The 16,050-nt window shown below is 52.7% G+C and overlaps 1 protein-coding gene across 1 annotated transcript in view; it reads right to left on the reverse strand.

Annotated features, from left to right (window-relative positions):
- Positions 1–14,298, reverse strand: part of CCDC57 (coiled-coil domain containing 57) — a 98,082-nt gene extending 83,784 nt beyond the window's left edge. Inside the window, exons 1-6 of the mRNA XM_065897939.1 lie at positions 13,892–14,298; positions 12,597–12,705; positions 4,426–4,527; positions 2,838–2,995; positions 2,599–2,673; positions 1,078–1,278 (exon numbers count right to left, since the gene is read on the reverse strand). Coding sequence (XP_065754011.1) covers positions 1,078–1,278; positions 2,599–2,673; positions 2,838–2,995; positions 4,426–4,527; positions 12,597–12,705; positions 13,892–14,298 — 1,052 coding nt within the window. The remainder of the gene's footprint in view (positions 1–1,077; positions 1,279–2,598; positions 2,674–2,837; positions 2,996–4,425; positions 4,528–12,596; positions 12,706–13,891) is intronic.
- Between the last annotated feature and the right edge of the window lie 1,752 nt (positions 14,299–16,050).

The following is a 16,050-nucleotide window of genomic DNA, read 5'->3' on the forward strand; positions in this document are numbered from 1 at the left end:
ATAGACTTACCGTATGACCTACAGCTCCACTTTTGCGTGCACACCCAAAGAACTGAGAAGAGACTTGAGCAGATATTTGCTCACCCATAGTCATAGTAGCACTAGTCACAGCAGCCAAAAGGTGGAAACAACCAAAATGGCCATCAGCAGATAAACTGATAAACAAAATGTAGTTCTATACAAACAATGCAACGTCATTCAGCCTTAAAAAGGAAGGAAATTCTGACACCCGCTACAACGTGGATGAACCTTGAAGCCATCACACTGAGTGGAACAAGACAGTCACAGAAGGACAGACACTGTAGGATTGCACTCATGTGAGGTCCTTAGGGTAGTCAAATTCACAGAGAAAGAAGGTAGGATGGTGGGTGTCAGGGGCTGGGAGAGGGGGATGGGGAGTTACTGTTTAATGGGCAGTTTTAGTTTTACAGAGAAAAGAGTTCTGGAGACAAATGGGGTGATGGTTGCACAACTGTGAATGTACTTAATGCCACTGAACTTAAAAATGGCTAAGATGGTAAATTTTATGCTATGTGTATTTACCACAAATAAATAAATGCACACATTCATACATACATCCACACATACTAACCACATACTTTCAAATAAAGGAAAATGAAAAAAGAGAATGGTTAAAAACAGTGACGGAGGGGCTTCCCTGGTGGCGCAGTGGTTAAGAATCCGCCTGTCAATGCAGGGGACACGGGTTCAAGCCCTGGTCTGTGAAGATCCCACATGACGCGGAGCAACTAAGCCCGTGTGCCACAACTACTGAGTGTCTGCTCGAGCCCACAAGTCACCACTACTGAAGCCCACGCGCCCTAGAGCCCGTGCTCTACAACGAGAAGCCACCGCAATGAGAAGCCTGCGCACCGCTACGAAGAGTAACCCCCGCTCGCCGCCAACTAGAGAAAGCCCACACGCAGCAACGAAGACTCAACGCAGCCATAAATAAATAAATAAAATTAAAACAACAACAGTGACGGGAGCTGCAGGAGTGACTCCCAACAGCCTGTGCCCACTTCCCTTCATCTGAAACAGGTTAACTAGGCAGCCAGGCCCTCAGCCGCAGCTCACTTGTCAATGGCGGCGTCCTTCTCCTTAGTGGTGTCCGCCTGCCTCCACTCAGCCCTGCGGAGCTGCACCTCGAGGTTCTCGCAGTTCACCTGCAGCTCCAGGGCCCTGGCCTCTACCGCCTGCAGCTGCTCCGCATGGGCGCTCTTCGCTGCCATCAGCACCGTGTCCCTCTCCCTGGCCAGACGGTCCAGCTCCTCATGCCTGAAACACAGTGAGGTCCCCAGTGGCTCACATAGGCCCTGCTCAGGACCCCCGAGCCTAGAACCTTCCTCATTCTTCAGGAGTGCTGCATGCATGTCCTCCTGAAGGGCACTTCTGCCCGCTTCTCTCTGCTCCTCACTCCTCACACGAAAACACTGACTGAGAGATTCTCAGACGCCGGGCCCCAGCCCTCCCAAGCTCACAGTCCATGGGAGAAAGACCCCAGAACATGTGCTTCAGTGAAGGGCCACCAGCAGAAGCTGTACGGACTCGGGAAGCAGAAGGCAGGTGTAAACTGCCCTGGCCTCGCAGCTACCCCATTTGCTGGGCTGCTTTCAACCCGGAATCTGAGGCTTCCCAGAACTGGGGGCCGCGGGATGTGGGCTGCATGTCTGTCTTCGCTAGAGATGCCAAACCTACTGGAACTCTGTCAACAGAACATTCGTCTCGAAAATACACTGTTGGGTGTCGCTGACAGCTGACATGATGTCCATGATGTTTTATGCTTTTATTCTATTTGGTTTCGATGAAGAGTAAAAAGCCCTAAAAAATGTAATTCCACATGATTTCTTTCAGATTCCATCAGCATTGTTCAATGAGATGGTTAAGCCTTATTTAATCAAGTCGCATGCCGTACTTTTCATTCCAATTACAATCAATCTTCATCTTACTCACCTTGCAAACTGTTCAGTATTTTCCACATTCTAGTAGCAAAAAACTATACTCATGCCAGTTGCTGCACCCATTAGTTTCTGGCAGGATATACCTTTCTTTTTCACCAAATCACAACAAAAGTTTGATCATGACAGCTAGTGAAGGGAGGGAGTTATTTCTGCACTGCATTATTCTGTGACCATTGGTTAGTTACTTTCAAAAGGCAAACACCAAGACTCCAGGGCATGGACACCCCAGCCCACGCCAAGGAACCAAGGAACACAGGTTTCTTGTCACCTTGGCTCCGTAAATAACACCACCTGGGCTGCATACGACTCTGCAGGGTCACGCAGTGTGTGAGGACACAGAGCATCTGTGTGCACCCTGCTCCCAAGACTTGTTTCAGTGGGTCAAGTATATTGGCTCTAAGTGTCAATCTGGACGGCTTTCAGCAATGCATTTTACAAGGCGTGTTCTGTAATTCTCAGTGTTTTGATGATATTCCTCCAAACACACACAAATATACTAATTTGACCTGAAAAGTGAGGGGAGACCCTGGAAGAGCAGGCCTGACCCAGCTAACAGTCCCACAGGAGGGCTGGGTCTGCCCCCAAGGGGATCTGGGGACGCTTTCCCTCCGCTGACAGTGGAGCCAGGAACACTCACTTCCTCCTAAACGTCTCCTCTTCTTTTTTCTTGGTGAGCTGCACAGAGTGAAGTTTACCCTCTAAGTCTTTTATCCTGAAAGAATCAAATATTAGTGGAAAAAGCAGGTAAGGGGCTACAGCAAAGCCGGCCTGGAAAAAGCCAGAACAGGCAGATGCCTCCAGGCTGGAGTCCAGACCACGCTAAACATCGGGCGCATTGGCCACGTCCACCCACAGGGAGATGGGGAGACTCCGCACCGGGCGTCCTTCACGGCAGCCAGGTCCCTGAGTTCCCAGTCTCTGTGCTGCAGCCTATCCTCCAGCTCTGCATTCACCGCCTCGGCGCTCTGCAGGGACTCCGCAGCCTTCACCCCGGCCTCTCTCAGGGCCACGAGCTCTTTGTTTAGCAGTTTAATCTTTGAAAGAGAAGAATTCAAAATAAGGATATAAGTGGAACAAACTGAGGTGCTAGAGGTAAGCCTTACCATTTTATCAGAACTGGGAGCGAAGGAAAACTGCAATCTGAGAAGCAACAGAACAGTGAGTCTCCTCACATGCTCCCACAACCTTGAGAGCACGGGCCCCGTGTGAGTCCCTGTGGTACCCCAGCACCCGACTCGGGCATGATTTGATACTGGAATCACACAGCCAGATGGAGGCTGTACGAACGTGGCTCCCTGCTGAGTGACCCCACTCAAACCCCAGCCACACACTCAATTTTTAAATAGCTTCTCTGGGCCTCAGCTTCCTCGACTATAATGCAGAGGTGATGGTACTGCTGCCCCCAAATCAGTTCTGTGTATAACCTGTGATGCCCTCAAGGGGCAGGTGTTCAGGGGACCAGAACCGACTCGTGGCATGCCGGAGATGGGAGTGGGGCATGCCCTGGCTCACCCACCCCTGTCCCCTGCTCCTCTGACAGGAGTGCCCACCGCACTGTGAGGCACAGGTTGGCCCTGCACGTCCCGCCTGCTCTCTCTCCCCTGGTGCTCAGAAGTCCTCAAAGTGGCCTCGGGGCGGGGTGGTGGTGGTGTCACTGTGAGGCAGCCCCAGCCTCAAGGTCCTACTGGCCCTGGGTGCATTCCTCCAGGGGAAAGTCAGGGAGACTCCCGCAGAGGGGTCAGGCAGGGCCTGGTGCTGCCCCCTGGACTGCAGCCCTGTGGGGAGGCTGGCAGCCTAGAGGAGGGACCTTGCTGACCACTAGTGCAGGGTGTCGATCTTACTACTAACACCTGGCTGGACGCTGCCCAGATGTGACCAGCTGGGGCAGCAGGGCCGGGCCAGGCATCAACCCTGCTTCCTTGACCCCGGCACAACTCCCCCTCCCCTCCAGGCTGCTCCCTGTCTCGGTGCTAAAGGCCAGGAATGCGTGCTCCTCATGTGTGCCCTGGCCACGTTGGGGCCAGTGCTTTAGAGAAGTCCTGTTCATGGAGGGGAGCCAGCACCACGGCTGGGAGCACCAACTGCAGACAGGCCTCCTCCTGACAATAGGGGGATGAGGGGCCCCTCCTCACAGGCCCATTCCAAGGCGTCACGCTAGTACACAGGCCAAGGACAGAGTTTGCGGGGTGGTGGTTTCTCCTGAGGGAGGCACTTCCTCAAGGGCAGGTAACTACACCTGGACTGGTGGCACCAGCGTTCCTCTGGCTGGGCAGAGTGGCCGTCACTCCTGACCGGGGCCCTGGCAGGCACAGTGGCAAGCATGTCACCTGCATGTCACCCCCAACTCTGTGTGGCAGAGACCGAGGCCCACGTACAAAGCGGGAGGCCTTCATGTGAACCCTAACTCGCAAGGGGCTTCTCACTTCTGCTGAGGAAATGATCACAGTCCGAGGGGGCCCTCTACCTTGAGCTCATGTGCTAGGACCACATTGCTCATGCTGTCAGCCTGCAGGCGGAACGCGTGCTCCCGCTTTTGCATTTCAGATTCAAACTCCTGGAGCAGCTCCTGGAACAAAAAGAGCTGGTGGTGAAAAGAGCACGGTGGGGCCAGCAAAGACCCACAGGCACGCTGAGGGCAGGAGGGATGCAGAGGACCTAGCGGAGGACGAGGTCAAGAGTGGGACTGGGGCCTGTAACGCTGCATGAAGGACATCGGAGGGCTCTTGTTCCCACCGTGGACGTAGGTTTGTCCCTCTCCCCTGTGGTCCTGTGGGGTTTTGCTCTGCACAGACAGAGCTGCTAGTGGACCCACAAGGAGAGACACCAGGCCCATGAGCTCAGAAGCACCCCTCCCAGCAGTTCTGTTGTTGGTTCCGTCTATGTCTCTCTCTAAACAACACGCCACTCTGCCCTCCACGCTACCTGCCGGCTTCCTGAGCAGCCCCACCCCACACCCCTGACACGGGGCTCACGGCTCCACTCCCCTGGCTGTGTAAGCCTCACCCACGGGCTGAACCCAAAAGTCCATAAACTATTACAACAATGAAGTGATTCACGGCTCACCCAACAGCGAACGATTATGACGGTTCCCATCTCATTTCTCCCAGAGTTTTCAATTCTCTGTCTCTCTGACCGCCCCTTCTCTGTCTGGTTGTCTCCTGTTTCCTGAGTGGTGTCTGCTTCCCAGGACACACCCCATAATGTGACCCTTTCTTCTCCTGGGGTATGGTCCCTCCAGGGCCCTCAGTCTCCATGCCCATCTATCTGGTCTCTCCCTGGGCTGCCTCACAGCCAGCATCCAGGCCCGAGACTCACAGCTCCCCTAGGTGGTCCTTGGTATTCCTGGATGCCCTCTTCCTCTCTCCTGGTTTACGCCTGCTGGAACGGACCTCCTTCCCCAGCTCAAGAGCTCCCATCAGGGTGAGAGTCCCACGATCCCCTGCCCCACTCGGCCTTCTCCCAGGGGGCTGGAATGGGAGCTGCCCTCGGTTTCCCTGCCCCACCTCTCTCAGACTCACAGGCTTCCAGGTGAGGCTGCCAGCTCAGCCCTGTGACTGGGGCCACCCAGTCCTGGGGACTCGCCCAGCTCAGGCCCCCATTCTCCTGGCAGCCTCCTCCACTCCATCTCTTGGTTCTCAATGTTCTGAACTCAAAAGGGAAACAGAGGCAGCTAAAGGCTGACCCCTCGGCCCCGACACACAGCCACGCTGCACAGGGCTCGCTCAGTAGTTACACTCCAGTTAACTTCCTGAGAGGCTGTTACCCAGCCAGAGGCATCCACACCCTCACACCCCAGGGCCCCGGGCTTACATCTCTTCCCCCAGCAGTGCTGAAGACCTTGTCATGTGTCTTCTGTCCCAAGCTGAGGTTGAGGAGTTTGGGCCAGGCTCTGACTCTACAGGTTTTCTGGACGTTTGCAGCACCTCCTCTTTGTTCCTCTGAAACCCCTTTTGCTCATGGCTCTGGGGGCCTTTCAGTCTGAAGTCCCCACCTTGAGAAGTGGCTATGATGTTTACTTGATAATCTGACACCTTCCTGTTCTCTGCTGTATGTTTCTGGAATTTGTATTGTTAGATGAATCCTGGATTTATCCTCCGTGTCTCTTAAATTCTCTCTTGGATTTTCTGTGTCTTTTTTCCATTTTCTGAATTAATTTCTTTATATATACTTTTATTTTTTTAAATTTTAAATATTTATTTATTTATTTGGCTGCGCTGGGTCTTAGTTGAGGCAGGCGGGATCCCCGTTGCTGCATACAGGCTCTTAGTCATGGCATGGGGGATCTAGTTCCCTGACCAGCGATTGAACCCGGGCCCCCTCATTGGAAGTGTGGAGTCTTAACGATGGCCAGGGAAGGCTCTCTACATACTTTTAATTGTCAAAATTCTTTCTTGTTATGATTGGCCCTTCCTCCTGGCATCCTGAGTTACGGATGCAAAATACACCCCTGGGGACACTGATCTCAGGAAGCCCCCACAATGTGCTCTTAGACACTGAAAATGAAGATATAATGGGATGAGTGGCTGGCTCTGTCCCCACCCCATTCCCAAGAGGCTCAAGTTCTCACCTTGGGGGAACGACACAGGAAGAGCCTCATGGGAAGGAGGGAAATAGCCAGCCCCTGCCCTGGCAGCAGGAAGGTGGCTACTCTCCTGGTCCATCCTCCAGGACTGGGCTGACAGGAGTTGCAGGATCACTGGTACCGCCTGCAGAGCCCAGGAGGCCACAGCACCAGAGCTGCCCACGCAGACAGTTAGACCAACATGGACAACCAATCGCCATGCCCGGGCAAGCCTAGCACGGGCAGGGCCACACAGCCCACCATGCTGCCTCACACCTGAGCTGATCACACGGCGGCGGGTTTTAGGATCACTGTCTCGGGAATCATCTCTGTCCTACCCAGGGTCATTTTCCCTGTTCCTCTGGGCGTCTTATGTTGCTGGCATTTCTCTGTCTTGTAATCCTGCCTCAGTTATATGCTCCTACTCAGGAATGAGGCAATAAAAAGTTCACTGGGATGCTGAAATTAAAAACACCTGCTATTCATAAGAGACTGTTACAAAAAGGAAAAGGAAAGGCACAGAATGGGAGAAAAAAATTTTTTTTTGGCCACACCACGTGGCATGCAGGATCCTAGCTCCCCGACCAGAGAACAAACCCATGCCCCCTGCAGTGGAAGCACGGAGTCTTAACCACTGGATTGCCAGGGAATTCCTGGAAGAAAACATTTGAAATATATATACCTAAGAACTTGTTTCTGGAATATATATGCAGAACTCTTACATATCAGTAATGTAAAGACAAATAACCCAATTTTTTTAAGTACAAGAAAGCTGAACAGACACTTCACAACGGATATATGAATGGCCAGTAAGCATGTGAAAAGATGCTTAATCTTTGATCATCAGGGATAAGCACATTAAAACCACAGTAAGACACTACTACACAACCACTAGACTGGCTAAAGAGAAAAAGACTGACAACACTAAGTGCCAGCAAGGAGGGGGAGCGACTAGAACTCTAATTGCTGCTGGTGGAATGTGATGCTACAACCATCTTGGAGGACAGCTCGGCAGCTTCTTAAAAAGTTACTCACAGCCGTAGTACACATCGCAGAAATTGCACTCCTGGTCATGTAGCCTGTGTCCATTCAAAGACGGCCAAGGATGCTCACAGCAGCCTCATTCGAAATGGCCCCAAACTGGAAACGACCCAAGTGTCCAAAATGTGCGTTGACAGAGAACGGAAAGAGACTAGCACCTCCACACAACACAGCACTGGCACCGAGAAGGAACAAGCTGCCAACTACATGACAACCATGAGCCTCAGACACGTCATGGTGAGAGAGAAGCCAGACAAAAAAGGGCACAGTGCGCGGCTCCATTCTCACAGGACTCTCCGAAAGACAGATCTCGCCGCAAGCGGCAGGAAGCAGGCCAGTGGGGCCGGTGCCAGGGGTGCTGCTCCCTGACTGCAAAGAAGCACGTGGAACTTTGGGTGGCAGGAAAGTTCTGTCTTGGTTGTTACTCAAGTACCTGTGTTAAACCTTGTTGAACTGCACGCTTAACATGGGTGCATGGACTGTAGGAAATGACAGCTCAATTAAGTTGAATCTTCGCAGAGCCGACTGAGGGCGCTGCTTCCCCAATGTCAGATCTGCGCTGCAGACACCAGGGCCCACACAGCCGCCTTCCTTCTCCCCATGGGTAGTTCAATTTCTGTAAAGAAAACTGTGCTGAGCTTCTGCCTGGGGAAGGAGCTCCTGGCTGCTGGGCACTCCATCCGCACATGAAGGGGGTGGTTCGCGGCCCCAAATACAGACATCCACCTGCACGTGCATGGCCCCTGGTGTCCCAAGGCCTAACCTCTCTGAGTCTGTAGGCCCACTGGCTGTGTTTCCCACAGGCCCGCTCCCCAGCTGCTGCCCCCACCCTCCCCGGGAAGGCTCAGGCTCACTCATCCGTGTGCTGAGGCCCTTCTCCTGCTCCCGTCACTGCTGTGGGTTCTCACTGTCCTTAGTCCTTTATCGTCTTGTTTACAGTGGTGACAGGAAAGCAGACACTCGTGGCTGATGTGCCCTATGGACGGGAGGTCTGGATACAGATGCAGAAATCACACACTGAGGGACAGAGTCAAACTGAAATGCACGTCCTGGAAAGCACAGCACACGGAGAGCCCAGCACACTAGCAGGATTCCAGGTTTCTGACCAAGTAACGAGGCCCCTGCTTTTGAAGAGGCTTGGACAGACTCAGCTCCCTGAAGGAAAGAGTCGGGGAAGGCTGAACCCAGCCTGAGCGCGCCGGCAAGAACGGGCTCGTCTGCCTCCGCCCTGCAATAACCTCCATAGCAGCCTCCCTCCCCTCCTCGGAAGGTGGGGGGCCTCAGAGACACCATGCAGAAGTACAACTGAAAACATACTTTTTTTATCCCTTGAGAAGCAAGACGAAGTATAAGGGGTCACTCGAGTAACCCTTGTTGGGATCAGAATATGAAAATCATTGAGACTCACTCCTAACGCTACAAAATACTGAAGCACTTGGTTTCTGCTCAAAGTTCTGCAGTCTGTGGCTGCCAAGGGGCAGGAAGCCCTTGCACAGGCAGAGCCTGGCCCAGACCAGCGGGCAAGCATTTCGTGTCCTTGGTGAGGAAACAAGAAAGCCACCACCCCTGCAACGCGCTGCTGCGTCCAAGTCCACTCCCCATCCCCACTTCACCCCAGAGACACGGGGCTCAGGCCCGCCTCCCGACCACCCTCTTCTCTTGCTCCTGGGGGCCCCTCTCCTGCTAGTCCCCCACCCATGCCCCTGCCCTGTGCCGATGTCCCCGGCTCAGCCTGGATGGCTCCTCTGCCTACAGTCACCCTTTGGGGGTGTCCCAGGTTCCTAGCTCTGTACCTTGTGGCCCACCTGCTCCATCCTGACCTCCCAGTTTGTCCACCTGGGAGCGCAGAAGCCACTTCCTATGCAGCCCGACCGAGCGCCCTCCCCATCCTCCCTGTGTGGTTCCCCCATCTCCAAACAGGGCAAGTCATCCCGCCAGGCACTCAGCCCCAAACCAGATGTGTCCTCGGCGCCTGCCTCTCACCCCATCTCATCTATCAGCGTGTGCACTGGCTCTGCCGTCTAGGTGTATCCAGAACCTGCCAGTGGCTCAAGCCCCAGCCCCTCACCTGGGGCTGCAGCAGGCTCCTCCTGTCTCCCTGCCTCCCCAGTCCCACAGGCTGTCCTCAACCCAACAACAGAGGATCTTTTAAAAACTCAACTTGGCTCACAAGCCCCCAAGAGTTTCTCACCTCACTTGGAGCAAAGGCCATCCTCACGAGGGCCTGGGAGGCCTACACCGCTGCTATCTCAGCCCCCTTGAACTTGAACTCTGATGCCAACTGAAGGCGGGCTCACAAGTCCTCTTCCCAGGGTGCCCTTCCTGACCTGCCTATTAAAGGTCAGCCCCATCCACCCTGCCTCCCTGTGTTATGCAGGTGATGTCCCTAGGATGCTACAGCCAGAGCCTGTAATGTTTGGGTGTCCACTGTGCCCCCACAAGGGCCAGCTCACTCTCAGGGCAGGTGGGGCCCCTGCTCAGCCCTAACCCCAGGGCCCGGGATGGTGTCTGGCAAAGTCTATTTGTTAAATGAATAAATCAACAAATCACTGTTTCTCCTCCAGTGGCTTCTAATCCTGTGACTGCTAACCAACAGTGAAAAACCTTAAGTCCACAGTCTACAGCTTACAAACTCAGCTCCCGTCATCTTATACTTCCTTTTTGAAAATAAAAATCACTGTTACCATTGAATCAATTCTACCTTTGACAAGTCAATAATGAACACAAAGATCTTCAGAAAAAGGAGACGGGAAACCAGCCCAAAGGAAGCCCACAAAGCTGATGAGCACATAAGGCCCTTTCTGCAGTCACAGAGAGTCGGGCGTGGGCAGCACAGCCCTGAGGCTGGCGTGAGCCCCAGCTGTCCCTGAACCACACTAGGCAGCAAAGGCTGCCCAAGTTCCTGGCAGCAGCTCTGGACGGAGCCCAGAGCTGGAGAGTCCAGACGTCAAGCTTCCTTCCTTCCAGAGACGGGGCTGGTATAAAAACTCCCATCTGGAGGTGCCCTCCTTGTGGACAAGGGGGCTCAAAGCCTGAACAAGCCTGAGTCGGAGCAAGGGCTCTGAGTGTGGACAGGCTGAGAAGCCACCCACAGACCCAGCCCAACGACCACAACTCCCACCAGGGCACTGCTGCCTCCAAGTGCCACTGACTGTCCTGCTAACTGGGACACTCCCACCGCTGCCCAGAGCCCTTCCGAAACTCCTTCTTTGGAAGGGACTCCAATGCCACTTGAGGAAACCTCATGACTTAGATGAGTCATACCTGGTCTTGATCACTCAGCTCAGGCCCCAGTGACCTTGGACTGTTTCAAAAAGTCAAACCCGCCCATAATGGAAAAAGTTCTTTGGTCCCTGAGGATTCCAAAAGAAAGTCCTCTGCAGGAAATTTCAAATGTTCTAAGCGATGATGGCATCATGGACAGTAAAATTCAAGCTTCCAAGAGGGAAAGGAAAGGGCAGGGCCCCCTCCTCCACCAGCCGTGGTTGGTAGATGTGGCCGTGCCTGAAAGCTCGGTCACAAGGACAGTTGTGTCCGTGGGCGCCTTCCATCCTGATGGGTACAGCACATCAGGATGCCGTCCTATCTCAGGACACTGACGCTATGCTGTGGGACAGACAGCCCAGCAGTCAGGCCTCAGTCTGCCAGCTGACAGGTCTGTCCTCCTTGAGAACCGCTGACCCCAGTGCCCGAAAAGGAACCAGCACAGGCAGGCACACCATTCACATCTGCCCAGTGGCACATCCACTGGAGAGACTAGGGGCCTAGTTCAGAGCTCAATGGCTCAGTCAGCATCACTCCAAGGACGGCAGAAGTAAGGACACAGACAGGTTGACTTCTAGATCCAGCTCCTCTCCAATATCACAGACACAAGTCTAAAAATAAGGCGTGGGCTTCCTTGGTGGCTCAGTGGTTCAGAATCTGCCTGCCAATGCCGGGGACACGGGTTTGAGCCCTGGTCTGGGAAGATCCCACATGCCGTGGAGCAACTAAGCCCGTGCGCCACAACTATTGAGCCTGCGCTCTAGAGCCCACGAGCCACAACTACTGAGCCTGCACGCCTAGAGCCCGTGCTCTGCAACAAGAGAAGCCACTGCAATGAGAAGCCCGCACACCACAATGAAGAGTAGCCCCTGCTCGCCGCAACTAGAGAAAGCCCGTGCACAGCAACAAAGACCCAGTGCAGCCAAAAATAAATAAATAAAATAAATAAATTTATAAAAATGAGGCGTGAGTTGTTATCCTGTGGCAGTATGACAGTACCTAAGAGTTCTTGCACTGGAATTGTCTTGGACTCAAATTACGGCTCTGCCACTTACTGAGGGGGATCTTGGGCAGGTTACTTAATGTTTCCCCTATCTGGAAAATGTAGAACAAAATTGTGTCTCTTGTGTTGAGCAGATAAATTCACACACACACACAAGGAGCTCCATGATGCAGTTTCCATAAACACCAGTCACTGCTACGATGACACAAGCTTGGCACATCCTGGAAGGAGACCAAGGGTGCCCATGTCCTTGCATACACGCAGCCCTGCCAGACAGGGACTTCGGCCATAAGTGTGAAGGATATCCTTCACCCAAACCCCAACATAGCTGAGTCTCTCAGACGTGTAGGCTGAGTTTCAATGACAACAAGGAGAAATTTTGGTGACAGGTTTAAGTGTCACCTGTCAGCTGATACATCTATATTTAAACTTATTTACTGCTTTGTTGAAAGAAGTACAGTTATCACAACTTGAGCTCTCAGCTCTTTTCCACAGTAAATAACTCAAACTTTAACTTCATAATACTTTTTTCTAAAATAAATAAAGGAGGAAATGTTTATTCTATTTGCAAGGAAAGAGAACCCTGGGGGAGTTACTACAGAGGAAGATTTAGACACACTTCCCCACAGATCACCATAAAGTAGAAATCTGTGATCCCAGGATACCATACGGTTAACAAAATGGTCTTCTCCAACTGGTACAATTTTGGTTTCAGAGAGGGCGGGCAAGGTGGGCACCTGAGGAGGAACTGGACCCCACGCCCTACCTGCCGCTGCAGGGCAAGTTCGCTGTCCAGCTCCTCCAGCCTCCTTTCCAGCTTCCACTTCAGGTTCCCATACTGCTCCCGCTGCTGGTCCAGCTCACTGTTCCTGTCACTGTGTGAAAAGTGCAGTTAAGAAAAGTAACACTGAAGAGTCTCCAAACTACTCATTTGCAGGGTCACCTTTGCAAACACCGGGTGACAGGTGATGCTTCATTTTTGCGGGGGTGGCTTTGGCAGGACCCAGGGGACCTACATGCTGCACCTGGACAGGTGACTGCCTGCAGAAGAGTACGTGATGTGGGATCCAGGCTCTCACAACACAATTCCCAAAGTGCCTAAGATACAATCAAAAGTCACTGGTCATACCAAGAACCAGGAAAATCTCTACCTGAATGAGAAAACACAATCCACAGATGTTAACACCAAGATGACGCAGATGCTGAAATGATCTAACAAGGATTTTAAAGCAGCCGTCATAAAGATGCTTCAACAAGCAATTTTGCACAGTTTTAGGACAAATGGAAATCAGAAACTCTCAGCAAAGAAAAAGTAACAAAGAATCAAATGGAAATTTGAGAACTGAGAAGTACAATAACCAAAACAAAGGACACCCTGGTTGGGCTCAAAGGCCGAATGAACATGTTAGAGCAAAGAACCAGTGAAAAACAAAAGTTACCTGACCTGTTAATAGAAATAGACTGAAAAAAATGAGCAGAGCCTCAGAGACCTGTGGATAACAAAAGATGTAACACTCACATTATCATCACTGCAGTCCCAGAATGGAAGGAAAAAGAGGGTGGGGCCAAAAATGTACTTGAAGAAATAACGGTTGAAAATGTCCCCAATTCGGTGAAAAAGAACAGGCAGAAGACCTGAGGAGACACGTCACAAAACAGGGTACAGCACTTCAAGGCTGCAGCAGAGCGCACAGCTGAGGCCTGATCTCCCTTCTCACCGTGAGTGGAGCCCACAAGCCTGACAGCAGCTTCAGGGTCTCAGTCGACTTGCCTCAAGTCAGCTCACTTAGTTTTGGATTTAAAATATATTCCACACCATTAAAATAATCATAAGCTCAAATATGTTTTATTAAAATGATATAGATTTGTAAATCATGGGGAAAAATTCCAAATAGTTGAACCGATCTCCACTAATTTCAGCCACACTGGGACCCAGAAAAAGACATCCAGGTGTGGCCCTGCTTGCCTTCCCTTGACAAACACTGGACAGGTGGGTGCCGGGCAGCGCTGTGGGGCCGGAGGCATGTGGAGGGTCGGGGAGTGGGGTCCGCTGGCCCTCACCTGTGGACCCGCTCCAGCTCCAAGCGGTGTTCCTGCAGCCTCTGTTGGGACTGCTGCTGCAGATCCTCCACCCGCCGGGCCTCGCCGGCCAGCGCCTGCCTCAGCTTGGCCACCTCGATCTTGAGCTCGCTCACCTCGGCCTGCCTGGCCTCCTCCAGCCCACGGGCCCGGGCAAATGCAGCGTCGTAACGCTCCAGCTCCCGGTCCCGCTCCTCCAGCACCTGCAGGTTGTAGACAAAGTCCTCCCGCAGGCGTCGCAGCTTCCCCTGTGCCTCCTCCAGCTGGCGCTGAGCGTCCTGCAGGGCTGCCTCCTGCATCTGGGAGTGCTGGGCCTGCAGTGCTCGCCACTCCTCCTCCTTGCGAGCCAGCAGGGCATTCAGGGCCTGCTCTGTGGGCGGGGGCAGCATGTCGGCAGCTGCAGCAAAGAGGAGGCAGGCGACGGGTTCACCGTTAGGGACCCTGTCTTCCACAACACACACCTCAGATCCCCAACTAAGTGATCGCTGTCACCAAAGCAGGAGGATGCTCTGGCCAGTTACTGGCTTTCTGGTCACACTCTGAGTTCTGGAGAGCCAAAGGCAGCTCCCCTAGGCTCCAGCAGGGCAGGGGCATACTAGGCCCAGACCCCAAAGGCTCTTTCTACCCTATCCTCACCCTACAGCAGAGGGAACAGACAGTAAGTGCAGGATCACCAAGGTAAGAGAGGAAGGAAAGACAGGGAGTGTTGTTTGCTCACCTACAAAAGCTAGGTTCTTTAAAATAGTTTCATAAAGTGCTCTCTCCATTTTGCAAATAAAAAAATGAGGCCGCTCAGTAGCTGAGCTGTGACTGGCCCCAGGTGGCCCCTGAGCCAATGCCCCTTCCCACACCCATGCTCTACTCCTGGAGCTGGAATGCAGGCTCCCGGAGATCCACCACCCAGAAGCAGGCTCCTCTGTTCTTGTGTCTCCAGTCCATCGTGCACTGATACTTTTGTAAAACACAATAAAGTGCTAGAAAAAAAATGAAAATTAAAAAAACGAAGATATATAATACACAACTCCGATTTTTTAATTATTAGATTCAACAGCATAAAACTACTTTGTCAAGTTGACAACAAGTGTCTGAAGACCTCTTGCTTCCCGTCTCCACAGAGGATGGCCCACAAAGGGCAGGGCCGGTGAGGGTTGCTCCCCACCAGGGCACCTCCACCACTGTCCTGGTCCCATCACCTGGCAGAGATGGGGTGGATTCTGATACGCAGAACCGCTGGTGGGGGTGGAGAGGGGAATCTCCTGGGCTTGACTTATGCAATGTGTCCGAGGCTATGGGTCAGGCCCTGCCAGCTACACAACAGGCCCAGAAGGCATAAAGGCTGGCACAGGTGCCACTGGCATCTTCTGGGGTAGAGGGTGGCATGTGAATGATGCCCGGCTCTGAGAGTGCTTTTCCAGGAAGGCCAGGTGGGGTCTGAGGCAGGCATCCAGCAGTGACTTTTGTGTATCATTGTCCCTAAAGAGTCTGAAATGTCTGATTCATTTTAAGTGGGTCTTTTTTAAGAGGAAAAAGACAAACTGTCCCAGGCCATCTCAACCCACAGGGTCAATACACATTCGTGGAAACCCTCTTGGACAGAGGAACAAGATTCCAGGGGCCTGAGAAGACACCCTGCAGGTTGTGGAGGTTCTATGCAGCCCCTCCCAAGGGGCACCAGCAGCATGAATATTGGTCCCCCTTGGTCAATGTAAAGCAAATATCCACAAACTAACTCAGAAGCAGGAACAGGAGAACCTGAGGGTCTTTTTTAAAATTTATTTTTAACATTACATTTACAGCAAACACTCTCTAAAGCAGAAAGAGGACTACTTTTTTAGAGACATGAAGTTCGTTTCACTCCCGAAATTACTGATAACAAAAACCAACAACAGGGGGACTTCGCTGGTGGTCCAGTGGTTAAGAATCTGCCTAGCAATGAGGGGGACACCAGTTCAATCTCTGGTCAGGGAACTAAGATCTCACATGCCGTGGGGCAACTAAGCCCACGTGCCACAACCAGAGAGCCTGCATGAGGCAACTACAGAGCCTGCGCGCTCTGGAGCCCACGCACCACAACAAAGAGCCCATGTGCCACAACGAAAGATCCTGCGCACCGCAACCAAGACCCAACGCAGCCAATAAAT

Source organism: Phocoena phocoena, chromosome 19, assembly GCF_963924675.1.
Source record: "Phocoena phocoena chromosome 19, mPhoPho1.1, whole genome shotgun sequence".
Taxonomy (NCBI): Eukaryota; Metazoa; Chordata; class Mammalia; order Artiodactyla; family Phocoenidae; genus Phocoena; species Phocoena phocoena.